The sequence below is a fragment of the Uncinocarpus reesii genome, genomic scaffold (assembly GCF_000003515.1).
Source record: "Uncinocarpus reesii 1704 scaffold_4 genomic scaffold, whole genome shotgun sequence".
Classification (NCBI taxonomy): Eukaryota; Fungi; Ascomycota; class Eurotiomycetes; order Onygenales; family Onygenaceae; genus Uncinocarpus; species Uncinocarpus reesii.
The window spans coordinates 678,305-697,018 of record NW_003052497.1 but is presented as its reverse complement, the minus strand read 5'-3'; the positions used below and the strand labels follow the sequence as shown (position 1 = coordinate 697,018).

At 50.0% G+C, this 18,714-nt stretch overlaps 7 protein-coding genes across 7 annotated transcripts; 2 read left to right on the top strand and 5 right to left on the bottom strand.

Moving 5' to 3' along the window:
• Positions 1 to 1,314: 1,314 nt before the first annotated feature.
• UREG_06346 (amino-acid permease inda1) lies at positions 1,315 to 3,278 on the bottom strand (the record flags this gene model as incomplete). Its single annotated transcript, XM_002583333.1, has 5 exons — positions 1,315 to 1,569; positions 1,627 to 1,767; positions 1,836 to 2,386; positions 2,450 to 2,894; positions 2,946 to 3,278. The coding sequence occupies 5 exons, from the start codon at positions 3,276 to 3,278 to the stop codon at positions 1,315 to 1,317; spliced, it is 1,725 nt and encodes a 574-aa protein (XP_002583379.1).
• Positions 3,279 to 5,853: 2,575 nt separating this feature from the next.
• UREG_06345 (uncharacterized protein) lies at positions 5,854 to 7,175 on the bottom strand (the record flags this gene model as incomplete). The annotated part of the gene is made up of 4 exons (XM_002583332.1): positions 5,854 to 6,658; positions 6,731 to 6,841; positions 6,916 to 6,934; positions 7,040 to 7,175. The coding sequence occupies 4 exons, from the start codon at positions 7,173 to 7,175 to the stop codon at positions 5,854 to 5,856; spliced, it is 1,071 nt and encodes a 356-aa protein (XP_002583378.1).
• A 366-nt stretch (positions 7,176 to 7,541) lies between these two features.
• On the top strand, positions 7,542 to 8,096 carry UREG_06344 (uncharacterized protein; the record flags this gene model as incomplete). The annotated part of the gene is made up of 3 exons (XM_002583331.1): positions 7,542 to 7,582; positions 7,672 to 7,904; positions 8,044 to 8,096. The coding sequence occupies 3 exons, from the start codon at positions 7,542 to 7,544 to the stop codon at positions 8,094 to 8,096; spliced, it is 327 nt and encodes a 108-aa protein (XP_002583377.1).
• Positions 8,097 to 8,450: 354 nt separating this feature from the next.
• Positions 8,451 to 11,350, bottom strand: UREG_06343 (uncharacterized protein; the record flags this gene model as incomplete). The annotated part of the gene is given in 3 exon segments (XM_002583330.1): positions 8,451 to 10,899; positions 10,919 to 11,017; positions 11,259 to 11,350. The coding sequence occupies 3 exon segments, from the start codon at positions 11,348 to 11,350 to the stop codon at positions 8,451 to 8,453; spliced, it is 2,640 nt and encodes an 879-aa protein (XP_002583376.1).
• Positions 11,351 to 11,910: 560 nt separating this feature from the next.
• UREG_06342 (cytochrome P450 55A2) lies at positions 11,911 to 13,536 on the bottom strand (the record flags this gene model as incomplete). The annotated part of the gene is made up of 8 exons (XM_002583329.1): positions 11,911 to 12,023; positions 12,084 to 12,432; positions 12,485 to 12,580; positions 12,642 to 12,729; positions 12,784 to 13,053; positions 13,109 to 13,215; positions 13,286 to 13,461; positions 13,521 to 13,536. 8 exons carry the CDS (start codon positions 13,534 to 13,536, stop codon positions 11,911 to 11,913), a joined length of 1,215 nt encoding a protein of 404 aa, XP_002583375.1.
• Positions 13,537 to 15,745: 2,209 nt separating this feature from the next.
• Positions 15,746 to 16,369, top strand: UREG_06341 (uncharacterized protein; the record flags this gene model as incomplete). Its single annotated transcript, XM_002583328.1, has 1 exon — positions 15,746 to 16,369. One exon carries the CDS (start codon positions 15,746 to 15,748, stop codon positions 16,367 to 16,369), a length of 624 nt encoding a protein of 207 aa, XP_002583374.1.
• Positions 16,370 to 17,194: 825 nt separating this feature from the next.
• Positions 17,195 to 18,613, bottom strand: UREG_06340 (uncharacterized protein; the record flags this gene model as incomplete). The annotated part of the gene is made up of 2 exons (XM_002583327.1): positions 17,195 to 18,510; positions 18,574 to 18,613. 2 exons carry the CDS (start codon positions 18,611 to 18,613, stop codon positions 17,195 to 17,197), a joined length of 1,356 nt encoding a protein of 451 aa, XP_002583373.1.
• Positions 18,614 to 18,714: the final 101 nt, after the last annotated feature.

The window sequence follows — 18,714 nt, the reverse complement described above, 5'->3', positions numbered from 1 at the left end:
CGCCATGCCGGCTCAAACTAGTTTCACCAGTCTCCTCCGTTTCCCAAGAAACAGGAACATGTCCGTCGTGTTGGGTGGACGGGGGTAATTCACTTTTGAGTTCACGGGCGAGTTGCTTCAAGCTAATCCAATTACCAATTGCGCCGCACAAATCGAGGCGTATCACATCTGGATAATATTCTGCTTCACCATCAGGAGTTTTATCCATGAAAAGTGGCTTCAAGCCTTGCATCTGCAATCCCATGGATTCATAGTCGGCATAGACCGCGATGTAACTGAGTAACAACTGCCTGACGTGCGTTGGCAGTTCGGACAGAAATATGCCGTCGTAACGAAGGTGCCAATCCCAATTACGGGCCATCGCTTTCAATATAATATGCTGAAAGGATCGCTCCGGAGGAAATCTTACTCCGGGCAGTTGGTTTAGACGGCGTTGAAACTTGCCGTCAAGTTTACGGGACTCGCTATCATCACTTGAAGTCCTTCCGGTAATTGAAGGCGAAGATAGCCAACTCTGAGGTGCTGCAGGTCCAGGCGTCCGTCTCAGCCTTCTGCTTCCTAGCTGCGGCCTGAAACCGAACCGTGGGCGAGGAGGTGGTGTCTCAGGCAAGTCCAAGATATTCCTTATCGAAGGATGCACAGATTGTGCTCTGATCTCTGCCACTCTAGCAACATTTTGGGCCTTTGAAAGCTGCGTCTGTCGGAGGTGTTGAATGAGGTCATTGACGGACCGTTCCTCCCGGCGACGACCATCATTCCCGGATCTGGATGATAGGGAATGGTGAACAGGAGCTTCTGGTTTAAGGAACTGATATTTCTGATGCTTTCTGGGCATGAAGAGCTTGGAATCGAAGGGGCGGCATTCAGGAGTTTACAGGGCAATAAGCTGCCGTCGAGATGCGTTCTCTTTTTATATCACCAAGAGTGGCGACCAGCCGCTGACTCATCCCAACGCCCCTGCAGAAACTCAATCCCCGCATCTCGGACTCAACAGTCACCAGCTGAAGCCACGACTCACTCTTGACTCACACATCAGTCATGCCTGTCGGTGATTCACCGTTTGAACTTGAGCGGCCTCCCGTGCGCTGCAATTCATACTTGATATCAATCGCCAAGCCCGAAACCGGCGTTGATGAACCGGTCCGATAATTCGCATTCGGTGTGATCCCTCGGTAACTGCAAACTTCCTTCTAGCTTTCGATGTGTATATAACTAGTTGAAATGCATTCATAATTGCTAAAGTAACTGGATTTAGTTGCTACAGGATTGAGTCGATCGATCGCTGATTGTTTTAACAGGACGCAGCAAATTTGTCTAAAATAATTTATAATAGAGGCGTTTGAGAAACGGAGCGTTCCTTCTCTTCTCTATAACCATATTTTGGGCGGCCCAGTCGATCTCTCTTCGGCCTGTATCGATATCGATTTCGTCGAGTCTCAGCCATCCTTTCCGCTTCCAAGCGTAACCGCAAGCCCAGAAAAATAAGACGACGGGCAATGCAAGGTACGATTTGAAGAAACCCTTCACATCGTTATATCCACCGCTAACAGGGCAAATCGCAATAAAGAACTGTATGCCACAAGTTAGTTGCATATACCGGTAGGGAACATTGGTTGCTATAAATACCTGAGCAATGAGAACGAGGAAAACCAAAATTAACCCAACCCAAGATCCCCAAACGCCAAAGGCAGCCTTAAAGGGAATCTCGTCAACGGTACGGCCGTTGTAGGCCCAGGCCGCGCGGAATCGAATGTGAGCAAGGCAAATCTGCGTGTTGTCATGCGTTAACATTGGACTTGTAGATGCATTGGAATTCTGGGCCAGACGGGACTTACACTTCCCCAGGTGAAGAGCGCAGTTAATCCAGAAAGTGCAAGGAGCCAGTCAAAAATTTCAACACCACTTGCTGTGACGTTGACATATGCCAAAGCACCGAATGCGATAATCGTACTAGTCGAAACAAGCGGCCGACCAGCTCGATCAACATATGAAAAGATGCGCGGTGCATATCCTTGCTCGGCTATGGCTGTCAAAGTCCGAGACCCTGCGTAGACTGCCGAGTTTCCAATTGAAAAAACGGAAACGAGAATAATGACATTCATAAAGCTGTCATAGCCCTTAAGACCAGCATCAACGGCGGCGATGACGAAAGGAGAGGCGTTGGTGTCTATCAAAGGATTTGCACCAAGTAGGCGGCTATCATCAGACCGGACTAGAAGCCCGATGAAGAAAAGCCCAAGGATATAAAACAAAATAATCCGCCAAAATACTTGTTTGATTGCTGACGGAAGCGACTTCAAAGGAGTTGCACTCTCAGCTGCTGCCAGTCCAACCAGCTCAGTACCGAAGAATGCAAACGCAGCTGTCACGAAAACGGAACAAAAGCCTTTCGTGATGTTAGTCTTTTATTTGGATGTTTTCCAAAAGCAATTGAAGCCTGAGCGCTTACCTCTAAACCCATTTCGGAATGCACCAGGGTCGTACCAGAGCCTGGCTCCCCAATATTCAGAATAGATTCCATCCTTTGGGCCTCCTCCGCACACGAGAACTACTGCAACTATCATGAATATGACCACTGCAGACAGTTTGAGTGCGCTCGCCCAGAATTCTTCTTCTCCAAACCCTAGGACGCCAAAGATGTTGACGATAATGATAGCCACCAGGAAAACCGTTATCCATACAGCAACACTGACATCAACATTCCAAAAATTTATGGTTAATGAGGCCACGGTGAGTTCAAGGGGTAGGACAACGAGCCACTGCAGCAAATAGTTATATCCCATGGCAAAACCCCACGACGGGTCGATGAATCTGGTTGAGAATATATAGAAACCGCCGGATACGGGGTACATCACGGATAACTCTCCAAGGGCAAATACGACATTGAAAATCATCTGCGAAAGAGGTCAGTTGGAATCGATCAAGGGACACAAATGCGGCCTTACGACACCAATAATTGCAAAGTCGATGACAACACTAGCAGGGCCACCTTTTGACAACGCTCCGCCTGAGCCGACAAAAAAGCCTGCGCCGATACTTCCGCCGATTGCTATCATGTGCAGATGGCGAGATTTCAAGGTCTGATTCAGTTGATTATGTTTGTCTGAGAGAGACCGTTTCTTGAAGGATTCGGGCGTGCATCCCATCCGGGTCCAGAACCCTGGTGCGTCCGGGGCACTATCAATATCCAATGCGACTTCTTCATCTTTAGACGCAAAGGGCGGTAGAGTTGGAGATGTGTCTGAATCGACAGCGGTCTTTTCTTCGGAAAAGCCCATCGCGACGAATTTATGCTACAGCAGGGTGCAAATACCCACTGATGACAAAATTCGACGATGTAGTCAGAGAAGGGCAGAAAGCGATTGATGGATATTGGAGAGAATGGGCTGATATCCCAGAATCCCTCACAGAATCGGGGACGATGCTTGCTTTATGAAGAAAATCCCATGATTATGGGGGCAAAGCCCCAGGTTGTGGGGTATGGTTGATCTCGAAACTCAGGCTCAAGGGGAACGGCAACAAAGTTTCTATGAGCCACCAAAGAAACGAGGTTGAGAGAACGTTGAATCCCTTGTGAGCGACAGCCAACGAATGAGAATGGGTCTCTGTGGGAGGATCCGACCGATGATTGTCGCTGTTGCGCACACAGAATGCTTCGGGCCCTCCGTTGGCGCGGGCAGATCTGTGGGATTTACCATGGTTCGCCCACCAGTAAGCCCGTTTTCGCTGGAAACAGGAAACGAGGTTCGAAAACCAGTAAAGGGAAATTCCATGGTCGCCAAAGGTACGCCCTCAGACAAATCATCTCCTGTCCAGGCACATCCCTGCGTCGCTGATGGATATCCCGAGCGCCCTTTCGGCGGGATGCCGCCTCCTGCAGTGGACACAAGACTTTCGCCAAGCCGAGCGTCGGAAAATAAAGTGATTCCAGGCGTCTTCCATGTTTCCACCACCATTCCTCTTCGGTCTAGCGCTGGAGGCGCTGTGGGGATGTCGATCCACAAATCAGCCTTGGCGTGGCAACATCATGCAAATGTCGGCTCTGCCGTCCAGTCCTGGCCATCGTCAATGCAGTTTCTCGGGTTCCGGATGGGGTGATGATGCGTTGACGAACTCTCTTGCTTGTAAAGCTAGGATCCTGAAGGACGTGGTCTTGTGGTGAAGCTCGTGAATCCTGCGACTCTTTAATGACCGAATATCAATGGCTATTTGTAAGCTGGGGTGCCCGCCCTACCCTGAGCTTGAATGTAGCCTCAAACCACATGCCCTAATGGAAACATTTAGTCCTCAAGACGGTCGACAGAAATCCAGACCTGATGCAAATTCTTTAGGTCGTCTCGATTGATGACTAGGTCATATTGTTTGCCAGTCGGCTCTATCAACAAGATATCTAGGAATGGGATCACCAGGTGACGCCGGTGTTTTGTTGACCAAAAGTTCGCCGATTGGGATTGTCTGAAGAGGTACTGCTCTGTGCTCCCTGGTTTTCCCTGACTCGCCATATCTGGTGACGGTGATAGGGGTCCTTGAAACTTCGACGGTAATCACAATTTCCTTATCGCCAGCGGATCTTTCCAGCCAAGTTATGGTCATGATTGAGCCCGTGGAAATCGAATATCGGCCCGATCTCATAATATACATTTTCATCGGGATAAAGCAATCCAGGAGCTTGCCTTTTCATGAAGTTTAGATGGCAATTTGACGACCAAATTCCTTGAGCTCAGAGAAAGTATTTGACTCGTTTAATATCGACTTTTTCCTTCGTGATTCATAATGTTTGAAGGAATGTTGACAACTACGTAGAATCTACCGCTTCCAGCTCTTATTGCAGCGTTCACTTGAGAAATATTATCATATTGGTATACTGATGTCTCCTTTGGTATACATTCCAACACTTCGTCGCCTTCACCTCCCCGCTACTGCCATAGGTAGTCGCGAATGTTCAAGGATGGTATTTTCTGAGTTGTCCATCAATCTTGAGCTGAAGGGCCAAGTTCTCCTTCTAATGTGAAGAAAAGCACGATGTTTACAGAAAGGGGAAAACTAATTTTGAAGATGAAGCAGGCTGTACTGTATTTTCCCGGTTCTGGTTTCCGTCTGGTCCGCCAAAGCGTATACGTATGCGCTGAAAACGAATTTGCAACGGTTCTGGGTCCCATTACTTCCTACTAACGCGTATCGTTTGTCGTTATCACTAAACTGTTGTTGATCGCGTATAACACTAAATTTACTACAGGCTAGCTCACATCTCATCCATCCGGCTAGAAACCAATGGCTCCAAGTAAAGCCTCATTGAAAGCCGGCGTGTTCTTCTTCTGCGCTTTCCTCGAAGTAGGAATTAGATTTTAGGAGTCACCATGCCATCCAATCTCTTGTCACTGACCATCACCTGTTGTTGCCAGACACGAAAAGGGCGTACTTCTATGCTACCATACTGAATAGTGTTTTTGCTAGCTGGGGGCGAGACTTCTCTTTTGACTTGAAGCTTAAACGGGTCGAAAAGAAGCTTCCACGGTGTCCCAGTTGGAAATTTTCGCCACACTGATATTCGGCTGATTGGAACCGCAGTCCATCATTTCAAATCCCCGGATATTCAAGGCTGTTTGATTCGTATCACGCCCTGTGGATCTGAGTTGCGGGGAGAGAGGTTGAAACCTGGGTACCCACGGCGGTTCGAAAATATCAAGCGTTTAGTTTTGGCGGATCTGGGTGTGACGGGCATGTTTTTGGCTTATTCTTTCTCCTTCATATCCAAGTCAAACAATTTGTAATGCGAGCTCAAACATGGTCGAATCAAAATCTTTCAAGCTATGTACAAGTCTATTTAGAAACGAACATATAGTATACATACAATCAAATATCTCGAACCCAAGAGTCGTCATCCATTTTGCCCTCCCTTTTGGGGCCTTCCCACGCCCAAGTTTCTGCTAAACTCGCTTTGGGATCTTCATCCGGGAGGCCCCTTGAGCGGCGCACTTGTAGTACCAGTTCTCGAACCCTCATTGTACATTCTTTACGTAACGCCACAGCTTTTTCCCCATACATGAGCTCTTCGTTGAGTACCCCCAGTGGGGCCGGCTCCCCATCCTTTTCAGCTTCAGCCTTCAGTTTCTGCCAGCGTCTCCTCAAATCACCAAAAACGGTCTCCGCATCCGCTCTTTGGCCAAATGTGACACTAATCTTCTTGTTTATGCGGGGAAGAAACCGTGGAAACGCCCTGCTCTCATGCATCACTTCATCTGTGCCTTCGATCCAGATGGGAACAACGTCAGGACAGTCTGACGCTTCGAGGATCAAACGGGAGACGCCCCATTTGAAGTATCGCATGGTTTTGGGCGGTGACTGATGAATCTTACCCTCTGGGAATATGTGTACCCATGAATATGAATTGCAGGCGTACGCTGACGGTGCGAGGTAGGAATCGTGGCTTGTGGTAGTGTATGCCGTTGCAACTTCGGAGAACGGGTCGACGCAGACATTTTGAAAGCTCCATTGTTGCATATCCCCTGGCGCGGTATGGGGATTGGTAGGGAAAGGACCTCGCGACAGTAATCGGATTGCCTGGGTAACAGTGGGTTGGAAGAGCCCACCATAGGACGAGTGGTATAGCCTGTGCGTTGGAAGGACTTGGCCCAGGGTGAAGAAAGCGGAAAGGGCTCTAAGGGACCAAAGCAATTCATTGATTAGATTCAACGGTTTCCGTCATGCTCGATTCTGGCAGTTTGCGCACCTGTTGCTGAAGCAGATATCATGGCTTCCAAACGCCCATCTGCGGTTGAATGACTGATATCCCCAGTGATTATGCAGCGGTACAGTCCCCCACATCAAGGGATCGTCCATACTATATTGCAGCCATTGCTCATTCAGTTCATGTAACCGACGAGGAATTCAATTCGCGATTCTTTATCTACGTACACGCTGATATGGTTCGAAACTGTCCACAAAAACACATCTTAGCGCACCGGATCCATGGTTATAGTACAGATTCAAGTTCAAAGATAATCAACTGAATACTCAATCGCAAAAAAGTAAAGCCTACCAGTTATCAACCCCCGGGTCCTCAACGTATGATCCCGTCTTTCCTCCAGGAGTTTCAGAAACTCCTCCTGCCCATGCACCTCAGTAGTATTAAGCGCGTATAGAAAGCCACGGCACAATGCAGCGACTTGGAACATGGTCATGGAAGAGCAGAACCTCCAAAAGGAGGAGGGCTGTTCCAAAGTCCCATGGCTGAGCTGCATCGGTGACGATATCATCTGTTGCTTTCCATTTGGCTGTATATGGACCAGACAGGCACAGTTAGCTAGATAAGCATCAAAACGTGCCCTTGATTGACCAGAATGGGCGTGCGCAATCCGAATCGCTGCGTTCTCTTGACCGGTGTTGCGACCTTTGCGATGTTGTCGCTCAAAAGTTTCTCCCGACGCACGGACCACATTGAAATTCATCCTGGAACTTCAACGATCCGGCACTCACAAGGCTTCCTCCGTACATGCAATCGCCAGCCGTATAGCCATTCCTCCATTTCCCTCCTCACAGCAATGTTCAAGCCAACCTCTCCCGTAATGGGAGGTCTGCTATGGTACCCCGTCCCTCCCTCTGACCCTTACAACCCCCTCACCGTGCCTACTAGAATATTCCCACCAAACTAACCCGCCTTTTTCTCCTCAGGAAAATCCCCTGGCGCCTCTCCTCAATGCAAAAGGCCCGGCAACGCAAGCGCCTACGAGCCGTTGATCAAGTCGTCGACACCGTGAGTGCCGCGTTGAAGCGCAATGGCGGAGTGACCACCAAGGCCGTCGAGCGATGGTACAAGGAGATGCCGAGAGAGGAGGAGATGTTGCCAAAGGACAAGTATACGATTTTCGACCGCAAGGAGAAGAAGTATCGGAAGGGAATACACAGTACGTGCTGCTCTATGCTTTTGCTCTTATTGATGATGAAATGTGGAAAGTCTCTCGGGCAAAAACGCTTCGACGGGGCACGAAAAAGAGCTTTACTGCCGGCGCTGAATGGGTGCTAATTTTCTTTTCTCCTTTGCAGAGCTTCCAAAATGGACAAGAGTTAGCCAGAGAGTCAACCCTCCTGGTTTTTAGTTCTGTCTTCCCTTTATCCTCACTTATCCGGCACCTATAAAGCTTCTCGATGGCCGCAACTCCCGGATCGACCGCACTAACCTGGTCTATGCGACCTATGTACAAATACTTTTCTGTTGATTATAAGACTGGGGCGTTAAGCTGGAGTTTAGGGAATGGTTTTTGAAGTTTGTCGTGCTCTGAATTATCAAACAGTCATGTACCCTGGATAAAACGAATGAAATTGTTGACCGATATAAGAATGCCCAAAATACTTAATCCGGCTCTAAAAGTTGGCGCCACACAGCAATCCAGTCCATTCTTGAAAGAAGGGAAAGAATCACCACAGCGGAGTGCTTTGAGTTTTCATTCCAGTTAGTCTCGGGGCTGCAAAACACGACGGCCTTCCAAAAAATGGACAGCACGATTCCTCAGAAATAAATTAACTGAATCGGCGACAGTTATGGAAGTACTGTTGCCAATGCCATAAGGCAAAGTTGGCTGCCCGCGACCAATTAAACCAGATCGGTGGACATTTTGGACTGTTTTCTTTCCTGACTGATAGTTTGAAGATGGATGCCAGGTTAATTTTGTCACCCTTCCCGAGATTCTGATATCACGGTTTGCCGTGCGAGCCTGGGGTAAACGCGACCCAATCTTGCTAGCAGTTCTCTTGCAGTTCCCAGCCACCTGTCTCCCAATCTCAGCAATCCTCCTTCGGTTCGCGCGTCCTTCACAGACGACTTTTCGTGCCCTATAGCCCCTTGGAACATCTCGCCAATATTCTAATTTTTCGAACCATCCGCCACATCCCTCGAAATAAGCCTCCCTTTGCTTTGACGACATTTCAAAGCCCTGTGGCGGCTTTCTCAGAATCCAGGTCGCAGTGTCGATTGCTCCATCTGGCGGTTCATCAGCAGAGCCTTCGAACAACTCCACCGCTTTCAAGAATTCTCGAACTCCACTAGACTTCCTAGCGGCATTCACCGCTAACCGCCACGAATCCAGTCTGGGTGCCCGCGCTTTACCTCTCCGCAAGGAAGGATATTTTTCTTTGCGAGATATATTTTTACCGCTCGGATAAGGGTAATTGTGCCGCGGATCGCCGTAAAGCCTCCTCTCTGCGCAGGGAACTCTTGAGACTGGGTCGTAGACTACCCATGTAGCTCTATTCAGCCAGTGGTTATAGACTAATGAAAAGTGGCCTGATTTACGGCCCGGATCCATTTCGCTCGAGAGCCATTCAAGCTTCCTTTCAAGGTCGTCAATCAACCGGACTTCTGGGTTACTAATGCGTCTCTGTGGAAAAGGTCGGGAGGAACGGGGTTTCGGTAAGTTTGTCGCATCCCCCAGAGCCGGGCCCGGCTCTCGCAGTGTTTGGTCCGAATTTGTTCTTTGGGTTCCATGACTATACTGAAGCGACGAGCGAAAGTAGTCCGATCTCAAATATCTCGGACCTCTTCCCCTAGGATGCAAAGTAGAATCGTGCGATATAGGCAAGATGGCATAGTCAGGTCGACGATATATACTTCCAAAAGAAGAATCGGATGCAGCGCGCTTGCCTAGTTGCTCCGCGGCCGATTTACGATAGTCTGAATCCGTCCTTGTTGAGGCCAAACTTTTCAGTGTCTCTGGTAAAGGAGTCCCAGGTCGGCCAGCTAGCCCGCGCAAATCGATAGGTGTATTTGGGAAGGTTGTTCGTTGCATACGTGCTCCCCAGGCTTTATATCTCCATGACGATGGCTGTTCCGGCTTGATCACGAGTCTCCTGGCACCGGAACGAGAGTTACTCTGGACAAATCTATGAGAGATTGCGGATTTCTTTGATCGGGAACGATGGTTGGAATTTGACTTTCTTTGTGGCTTCTCATCTGATGCACATCTTCGGGCGAGGGAATTCGGCGAATCGGACTTCAATGTGCGATCGACGCCTATGGGTGGAAGCGAAATACAGCGTTTGTTGGCGTCATAGAATAGAGGATGAGATTTTGAGAAATCAGTTGCTTGTTTGGCGACGGGCGATACGCTTTTATGTCCAATTTCAGCAGTTTGGACAGAAGCTCGAACTCTATTAACGTTGATTGAGGGTGCATTTGCTTGAGGAGCCTTGGGTGTTCGTTGGCGTTTGACTCGCTTTTTTATAACGGGTAAATCTGGCATTTCATCAGGCACCGCTTTACCGCCGTTCGAACTTGGTGCAGGAGTCAAGGCCGAATTCGTTGCTCTATCATTTTCGATAATCCTGACTTGCTGGTTGTCCGTCCGCTTATCTCGCAACGAATGCAACGGGCTAAAAGCATAATCGGCCAACGAGGGCGGGATCCAACGCAATGGCCGCCAATCCTCAACACGCTTTTTGACTTTCGTGCCCTCTGGGTCCCACCACACCCAGCTGTAGTCCGCATGACAAGTTCTCCAAGCGATCAAGCGCCGAAACCTTTTCAGCAACTCCCGTCGCCATCGTTGTTGCTTGGTATATCTTTCCAGCGGTACCCAACCGTACCACGTTTTCGCATACCGGACTCCCGCCTTCTCTCCTCCCCCGATCACTTTATGTCGACTGAATGAACGAAAGAACGCGCCGAATTTCCAGCACGATACGGCGACAACGAAGATAAGGAACGTAGCAGCGAATATAACGGAAAAGGGTTTGACGCCAAAGACAGAATTCACAACACGTACGCCACCCGGCGGGCCTTTCGTGGGGCGGGGAGGGAGGATGACTTGCATATGCCGAAGAGCGTGACTGTACACTGGTGCCATCAATGAAAACGGCCTCTTGCCATCATCAACGTACTGGTCACGCTGTACCAAGATCCGTTGGCTGCCGCAATACAGATCACTTTCGGGTTAGAGGTCCTTCAACCTTTCGTGAATGGTGAGCGTCTGGCGCGATTTCAGCGTCCGCCTGTGCTGCACGGTCCTGGATGGCTAGCACGCAGCTATAAGCAACGAGGCCAGCTGCAATTACTATCGACGCGAGAAATACGGCAAGGGAGGCAATCTGTCTGGCTTCCATGCGAGGCTGCACACAGATACCAATCCACCACAGCCGGATTCCGCGCTGCTGCCAAAACAGTTCTCAAAGAGCCGTGCTTAACAAGCGGCTATGCTACAAGAAAGATGTTAATAATGCTTGCTCAAAGTTAACAATGGGGAGTCAACGAGCTCCATGAATCTCACCATGTCCCGTCCATCAGCGCGGTCCGCATCTTTTTTAGCCGAGCTTTTGCATCGACGAAGCTCGTTAGGCCTGGAAAGTGCTTCTCGTTCATCGTGCCTTCCAGCAGGAAGGAGATAGTGATAAGCAACCTCCAGACATCGCCGTTGCAGTCGCCTTCATCCGCGGTCGAGGCAATACCATCGGGTAACACAGAGGAATGTTAATGAATGAAGTCGTTTGACAATGATGGAGTGGCTCAACCGCGCGGCTAGGCGCTTGCGACCCCCTGCCAAGATCTCTCCGCGGAGTCGCTCATCCCGCTGCCATCGGGAAATCCCGGCCTTCAAAGTCACACATCACGGACGAAGTTGGCGAGAATTAACTCCGGATGGCTACGTTTAGGCGTTACCACCCCTGACACTTGTTGATTCCAAATCGCGCTCTGCTAGAGCTGTGGCTGCGGGAAAAGACGGGAGCATTCTTTAGTTTCATTTTTATTGAATGATGGGCTCTAAGTCTATTATTATCTAATTCTCGTGCTAGGAAAGCTTTATAGTTTTTCCTCGAGAGGCAACATTGATTTCCTTAAGCCCGGCTAATAATGACATAGCCAGATCGGAGTAGAGTAGAGAGTGTATGTATGTAGAGTGGAGGGTGCGCTTGAGAGAATTTCTACCACACCACTGGGAGTTCTGCGATACCAACATCCATGGTTGGTTCGCTGTACTTGATTTCCGAGTGCGGAATCCCAAGTCTCAGGTTCGGAAGTCGTTGGAACAAAGTAGCTGAAAAATGAAGTTTAGCACATCATGCATCAGCAACAAGGGGATTTTTCTTCAACTTACAGAACACAGCCTCCAATTCCGCACGCGAGAGGCCCTCAGCAATGCATCTGTGATCTCCGTAGCCGTAGCCAAGGGCGCTCTCGGAACCACGTTTGCGGTGGATATCAAACTTGTCTGGGTCGGGGAAAATGTCTTCGTCTCGGTTTGCAGCTTGGTTAGAGGCAATGATGCCTTCTCCGGCTTTGATAAGCTGGCCATTCAACGTGATATCGACTTTTGCGACGCGACGTGTAGCCAGGGCAGAGGCCGTGTGATATCGACACAGCTCTTCAACAAAGGGTTTCGCAAGAGACGGGTCTCTCTTAAGGTCCTCCAACTGGTCTGGATGTTCAAGAAGCGTAACAACACCCTGTGCAAGGCGTAAGCATTGAAATGTCAGGCTGCGTTTGAAGGACCCTCACCAAATTGATCATGTTGACCATGGTAGCGTTGCCAGCAACTAGTAGGAGGAAAGAAATCTGGACCACATCCAGCTTATCGATGTTGCCAGGTTGAAGCTATCAATAGTCGAATAGTTAGCCAGGTTACTAGGAAAATTTGACCATGGCTGATGCATACTTGCTCAGTGACAAGAGTGCTAATTAAATCATTTTGGGGGTTCGCTATTTTCTTGTCGACGAGCTTGTCCAAATACCCCAACAGTTCCCTGAGACTGATATTAGCCGGGACTTGTTTTGCTAATCCAGGCCTTTTGACTCACGTGTTAGCAGTGGCAGCTGCCGCCGCAGTTGAACTACCGTTGGTCCGAATGGCATTCCACTGCGTCAGAGAGTCGGAGTCCTCAAACGGTATACCTAAGATGTCATAAATGATGCAGGATGGGATTGGCAGGGCAAATTTCTCCACCAAGTCGACTGGTTTCTCGCAGCCGCCCTTTATCATTTCCTCGAGGTACCGGTCAACGGTCTTTTGAATTTGTGGTTTGATGGATTCGGTATATTCAGGCGTAAAGAACGAAGTGACCATACCCCTGAATCAGCCTGTCAACAACCAGCAACTCCTATGTCGATATTGGTACTTCTTACCTTTGCCGCATGTGGTCAGGGGGGTCCATATCCACAAAAGTCGGTCTGTTCTTCGCAGCTGCTTTCCCACCGGCGGACATCTCAGGGAATCCGTCACGTTGGCGTTGCTTCAGAGCAATAGTGTGTTAGCGGTGCAAACATGCGCCAACATCGTCGGCCGTCAAACGGTCTCCGTACCTTGGAAAGGCGCTCATCCGTCAAGACGCTGCAAACATCATTGTACTTGACTACCAACCATGGATGGCTTCCATCCCACAGCTCAACTCTTGAAACAGGATTCGTAGCACGAAGTTTAGCAAATTCAGCGGGAGGTTCAGCGCCTCGCGGTCGAGCGAAGGGAAACTTTGGAGGGGCTAGCAGCAATCAGTCACTGTCTGTCAGCCGTAAGACGGATGGATTGGCGATTTCGTACTCGCTTCAGTCGCCATGTTACAGCGTTTTATTACTGATGGTGATATGCGTAGATATGATTGAGAACTGCTTGTCGTTGGGCTCCCGGGAAGTGAAGTTAGCTTCAAAACTGCTCTTATAGTGACCAAGGAAAGCGGGGTGAATCCATTGCCAAGTTCTGACTGACATGCTTCTTCTGAGGGGAAGCTGCCTGAGCAGTCCCGTTGCGCCTTTGCTGCATAGCATGGCTACAGAGTGGAGCGAGGGCTTGGAGATGCAATTGGGGTATCAACAAGAACCAAGACAGCGAAGCACGGGGGGGAAGAAGGTCAATGAAGTCGTGACAAGGGACCAAGACTGATGTAAATATCGTATGACTGGAGGATGGGCTCATCAAGAATGCCGGCCAGCGACTTTAAATAGATAACTACGGAGTAGATATCCCAGGATCAAGCCATTGTCAGGTTGAACAAAGGGCAAAACAACCAGGTTCTCCGCGGACCCATTCGCCCCCCTTTTGCTCGATGCTTGTTTCCATCCCTTGTCTCGCCTTGCTGCTGAAGTGCTTCAGACGAAAATTCCCGTTGAGGTTGTTGGTGCGGAATGCAGGGTGAAATCAGGTTGTCCCGGCACCAAACGGGAGCGATCCAGGGATTGTCGCCTGGAACCGGGCGAATGAGCTGGATTCCATAACCAATCCCCGGGAGCTGGGGTTTCGGCCCAGAGAAGCAGAGGTCTGGCCCGGCTGGGTATCCTAGTCGCAAGTCACATTGACGCCATCGCAGGCATTGGGAATCAGAGCGTGGAAGAGTAATTGGGCAGGCCACTCCGCGGATTTGGTTTGCCGCCAGGTCAATGCAATGGGACCCTGCTGATACATGGTTGCACGGCCAATATTCGGTTCTTTCAGGCGTGAGACCTGCTGCGAGACCAATCACATTTGGATGGGCCTGAAGCCATCAGTTGGGAATTGACGCATGGCAGAGTCTGCTCATTCATGTCGATAAATAGAAACATAGCTAATTACCCCTTTCCATCCTGCTGCACTCATCAACTACCAGTACTCATTTTGACTATACATTTTTCTACGTTGAGGGCATCAAGTCCCTTTTCTCGCCTGGAGAAATGATGATTTGACGTCTATTAATTGCCGCAACAGCAATATTTGGACTGAAGATTTCGGAGTGTCCCGAAGCCGAACATTGTCCGGGATCCAGCAGCAGAGAATCGTCACGGCCGGCATATCGATTAACTTCTACGGCTTCGACGACTTGGTAATTGACTATGGATTGAATCAGTCACTAGCTACCTAGTTAATGCTAGAGTGACACATTTGAGGAGCTGCAGATGGTATGGCAACGTTCACCATGCAGTTCACAACTGACTCTGTGAATTACTTTTGTAGTTAGCAGCGACGTCGCTAGCAATCGAAAATCAAACAATCACAACTCCTCCCGGTATCGATAACGGCGCACCCGCTGCGTTGGTGCCAGATCCTCCCTCATTCGCTTTTCGTGGCATCGTCAAGGCTGTTCTTGGCCTCCCGTCTTGAGTCACCGCCTCAACTCGGCTGCCCTATGGACTCCCATGCGGCTCTGACACCCAGAATGTGCGGATTCCAGGGATCACAGGCACTTGGCCGTGGGGAACTGTCGCCCCAGTGGTCCCCTGTGCAACAGCTGTGGATGAGTTTCCCCGCCGGCGACCCAATGACGGTGCGTTGACGGCGCCCCCGAGGCTGCTTTTGGTGAAGCGCACTGTGATGATCCCTGCTGATGGGATACGTCACAGCCAATGGTGCAGCCGCGAGATTGTCGTTGATGCACATCGAATTTGCAGCCGAATTGAGGGGGAATTCGAATTGCGAAAAGGGTTTGGGCTGGTGTATAAATGCTGGCTTTGGGCCGTGTTTCGGCTGCCGTTCTTGTTTCCTCTGCCCCCAGTTCATCGAACCATTGTTTCGTTTCTCGAGGAAAAAGAGCTGGTTATCTTCCGTCGTGGAATTTTGCTTTGCTTGTTAAACGATCCTCCCGGAGAGTGAGGCCACTGGATTGGCACAGTTCGTGGCACAACGCCTTCAAAGTGCAACTTGCGCGGATTTTCAAAGCAGTGTGCGACGCAGGGCGTCTTGAATCTCGGACCACGGTCATTAACACTGTCAATTATCGGATTTTATATCCTTGCCTTTTTGTCGATTGAATCGGCCTCTTTCGATTTCTCAATTCCCGATAATAAAACACCCAGAGCATGAGCCATCGCCCTACGCCCGCCTCGGAGCCCAGCCGTCCGCAAACCGAAAGCCACCACCGCTCAAACCCCTCCTACTCCAGCAGCAAGAAGCCCTACGCCTCCCGCATGGCATCCCTGCCCGCCCACCTTCCCGGCTTCCACAACTCCCAAGACCGGGAGAAGCAACCCGCCGGTCCAGACCCAATGTCGGACATCAAATCCCCAACCCGTCGCTTCTTCAGCTCGCGGCGCGCGCGCTCCAAATCCCCAGCGCCCATCATCACCGACACATCTGGCTCCACAGTCCTGAACCAAAACAACCTCGTCGCATCACCCACAGAGGACGAGACCGCATTCCCACGCCGCGGCCACTTACTCGACTCCCCACCGCCCATGAGCCCGCCATTCTCGCCCTCGGAACCATCGTATTCATCTACGATGACGGGGAAGAAGAGACATTCCTACAGCTCGCGCAAGGGGAGCAGCGACTACAAGCGATTGAGTGGGACCGTGAATCACTGCGGTCGACACGGTAATGATTGGCTGTTGGGCGGCTTTAGCGTTCGCGAGCGAGTGCGTGGGCTATTCAAGGATGAGAATGAGGAGGAGCACGAGGGTAATCGGAATGAGTGGCATCATTGAGCAGATTCTGAATGGATTGGTGAACTTTTGTTTCGGCCTTGTTCTGGGGGGGGGGGGTTTCTTTGTGGCTATTTTGATGACGGTGTCTGCTAGATACTCCGAGGGAGAATATACGGAGTATATGCTGCTGATATCTGCTTTGCTACCTGCTAATACCAAAATTTGCAATAGAGGTGGTTGGTTATGGATTTCTTTCTAAAGAAAAGGCCCGCGCGACCACACGTGTGCTTGTCGCCTCGTCTAATAAATTTGGCTACGTATATCTACTCCGTAGTTCATGTGGCTGTCAAGCATGGTTAAAGGTTCAATCTACATATATAGGAACTGCAGGTCTTCTACCAAGTGAACTGGTCTTGGTCAGTAATTAATATTGTTGTGCTATCTATCACTCTTTAGAGGGCAACAAACTAGATACGCTTGATAAGAAACCTGCTGATAACCACCATAATGGCCAGGGTTCGAAGCCAAGGTGAAGTTTCGTCCAGTCAAGTAAGTGTGAGTGAAATAAATCATCATACTTCGGTTGTCATCAGTAACTACTTGGAGCCTGAACAAAACAATCTCATCATCGCTGAACACTGTAAACAACCCTCCGCGCGAGAATTAAACAAATATTAGAAAGAGCCTGGTTATATGCCCACACAATATTCTTTGGGTGGTAGCAGAATTGAGCACAGTATAAATATGGCTTGGGCCACAAGGGGTACAGAGGAATGTAAAGGAAAAAGCATGTTCACTGGTGGTGAGGGCACATCTGGGGAGCCTCTCTCACTTACCAAGAGATTGCCACACGTGCGGAAGAGGAAGAAATAAGCGTGGAGTCAATCATTGCAAAATCGCCAACAAAGCCTTCTCATAATCACCCTTTGTCTCCCCCGCCACGCGCCCTCGCAACTCCCTCGAATATCTATTCCGATACGCCGTCTTTACTCTCTCCATATGCTCGCGATTCCAGTGCACCCGCACAACCGCATAAATCAACAAATCATCATTCGTTCCAAACCCAGCCATACTTTCCTCCAATAACCTCGCATCGTTATCGGCTGGATCCTTGGCGCTGCGTAGTATCTGCGTAAGGGCATTCTTCATATGTCCATCAAAGTGCTTGCCAATATCAGCCTCGAGCTCGAGATTGTACTGAGCCTTGTACGCTTGATCGATGGCGCGAAGCTGTCCATTGGACCGCAGGGCGAAGAGCTGGAAGACGGTGGATTTGGGGACCCCTAGGTTGCCCGCCATGGCGCCATGGAGGCTCTTGACGTCTTGGTTGACCATATTGGGATCGATGGGTGTGGCTTCTTCGGCACGTGTGGCTGACATGATGTTGTTGTAAAACTGTTCTGTGGCCATGGAGAGATCGCCACGCACGTCGGCTTCCATTGATTTACCAAAGGTCTTTTGGTAAGCTTGTTTGATTGCATTGAGGTCCGCATTGGATCGGTTAATAAGAACGCTATCGAGCAAGGTTTCCTTGGTGCCAATACCCTTGATAGCTTGGTTTATGGCGTAGACATCTTGCATCAATGGGCCACGGACAAGCGCCACGAGGACCTTCTCCAGCTTCCCGGAGCACTCCTTAGCAACGTCTTGCTCAAGATTCCGCTTGATCTTCTTGGTATACGCCTCCCGAATTGAGGCCATGTATAGCGGGTCCGCACGGGCAAGAATATCAATCAATGTCGTCTCATCAGTGCCAAATCCTTTCATGGCCTTACGGAGAGCTTCCGCATCCTTGGTCGCGTCTCGGCCTGTAGCCACTTGGCCTGGGACATATCCTGGCGACGGCGGGGCCGCAGCTACCGGTGCACCGTATCCCGGTTGACCAAACTGACCGGGATATTGACCGGGTGGTGGTGCGCCATAACCGGGAGCACCGGGAGGCATACCGTATCCAGCTGGAGGAGGCTGGGGCGGATATCCATATCCTGGCTGTTGCGGAGGGTACCCCTGAGGTGGATATTGACCTTGTGGAGGATACTGGCCAGGGGGAGGGTATTGACCCTGAGGCGGGTACTGTCCTTGCGGAGGGTAGCCCTGCGGAGGTGGGTAATAGCCCTGGGGAGGCGCGCCATATGGCTGCTGTGGATGTTGCTGAGGCGGGGGGTGTTGTCCCGGTTGGGCGTATGCCAGGTTCGGATCATCTAGATGTCAATAAATGTCAGCAGTCATTTTCAAAATGGGCATGTATAGGGCTGAAAACATACATGGCGGGGCGCCTGACTGGCTTTGCTGATGTTGAGCCATCTCTTTTTGAGATTGAAGACGAAATACTTCACAGTCGCGGGGACCAGCACGCGGGATGCCTCGAGGACAAAGTATATGTTATCTGAATGTAAAAATTCCCG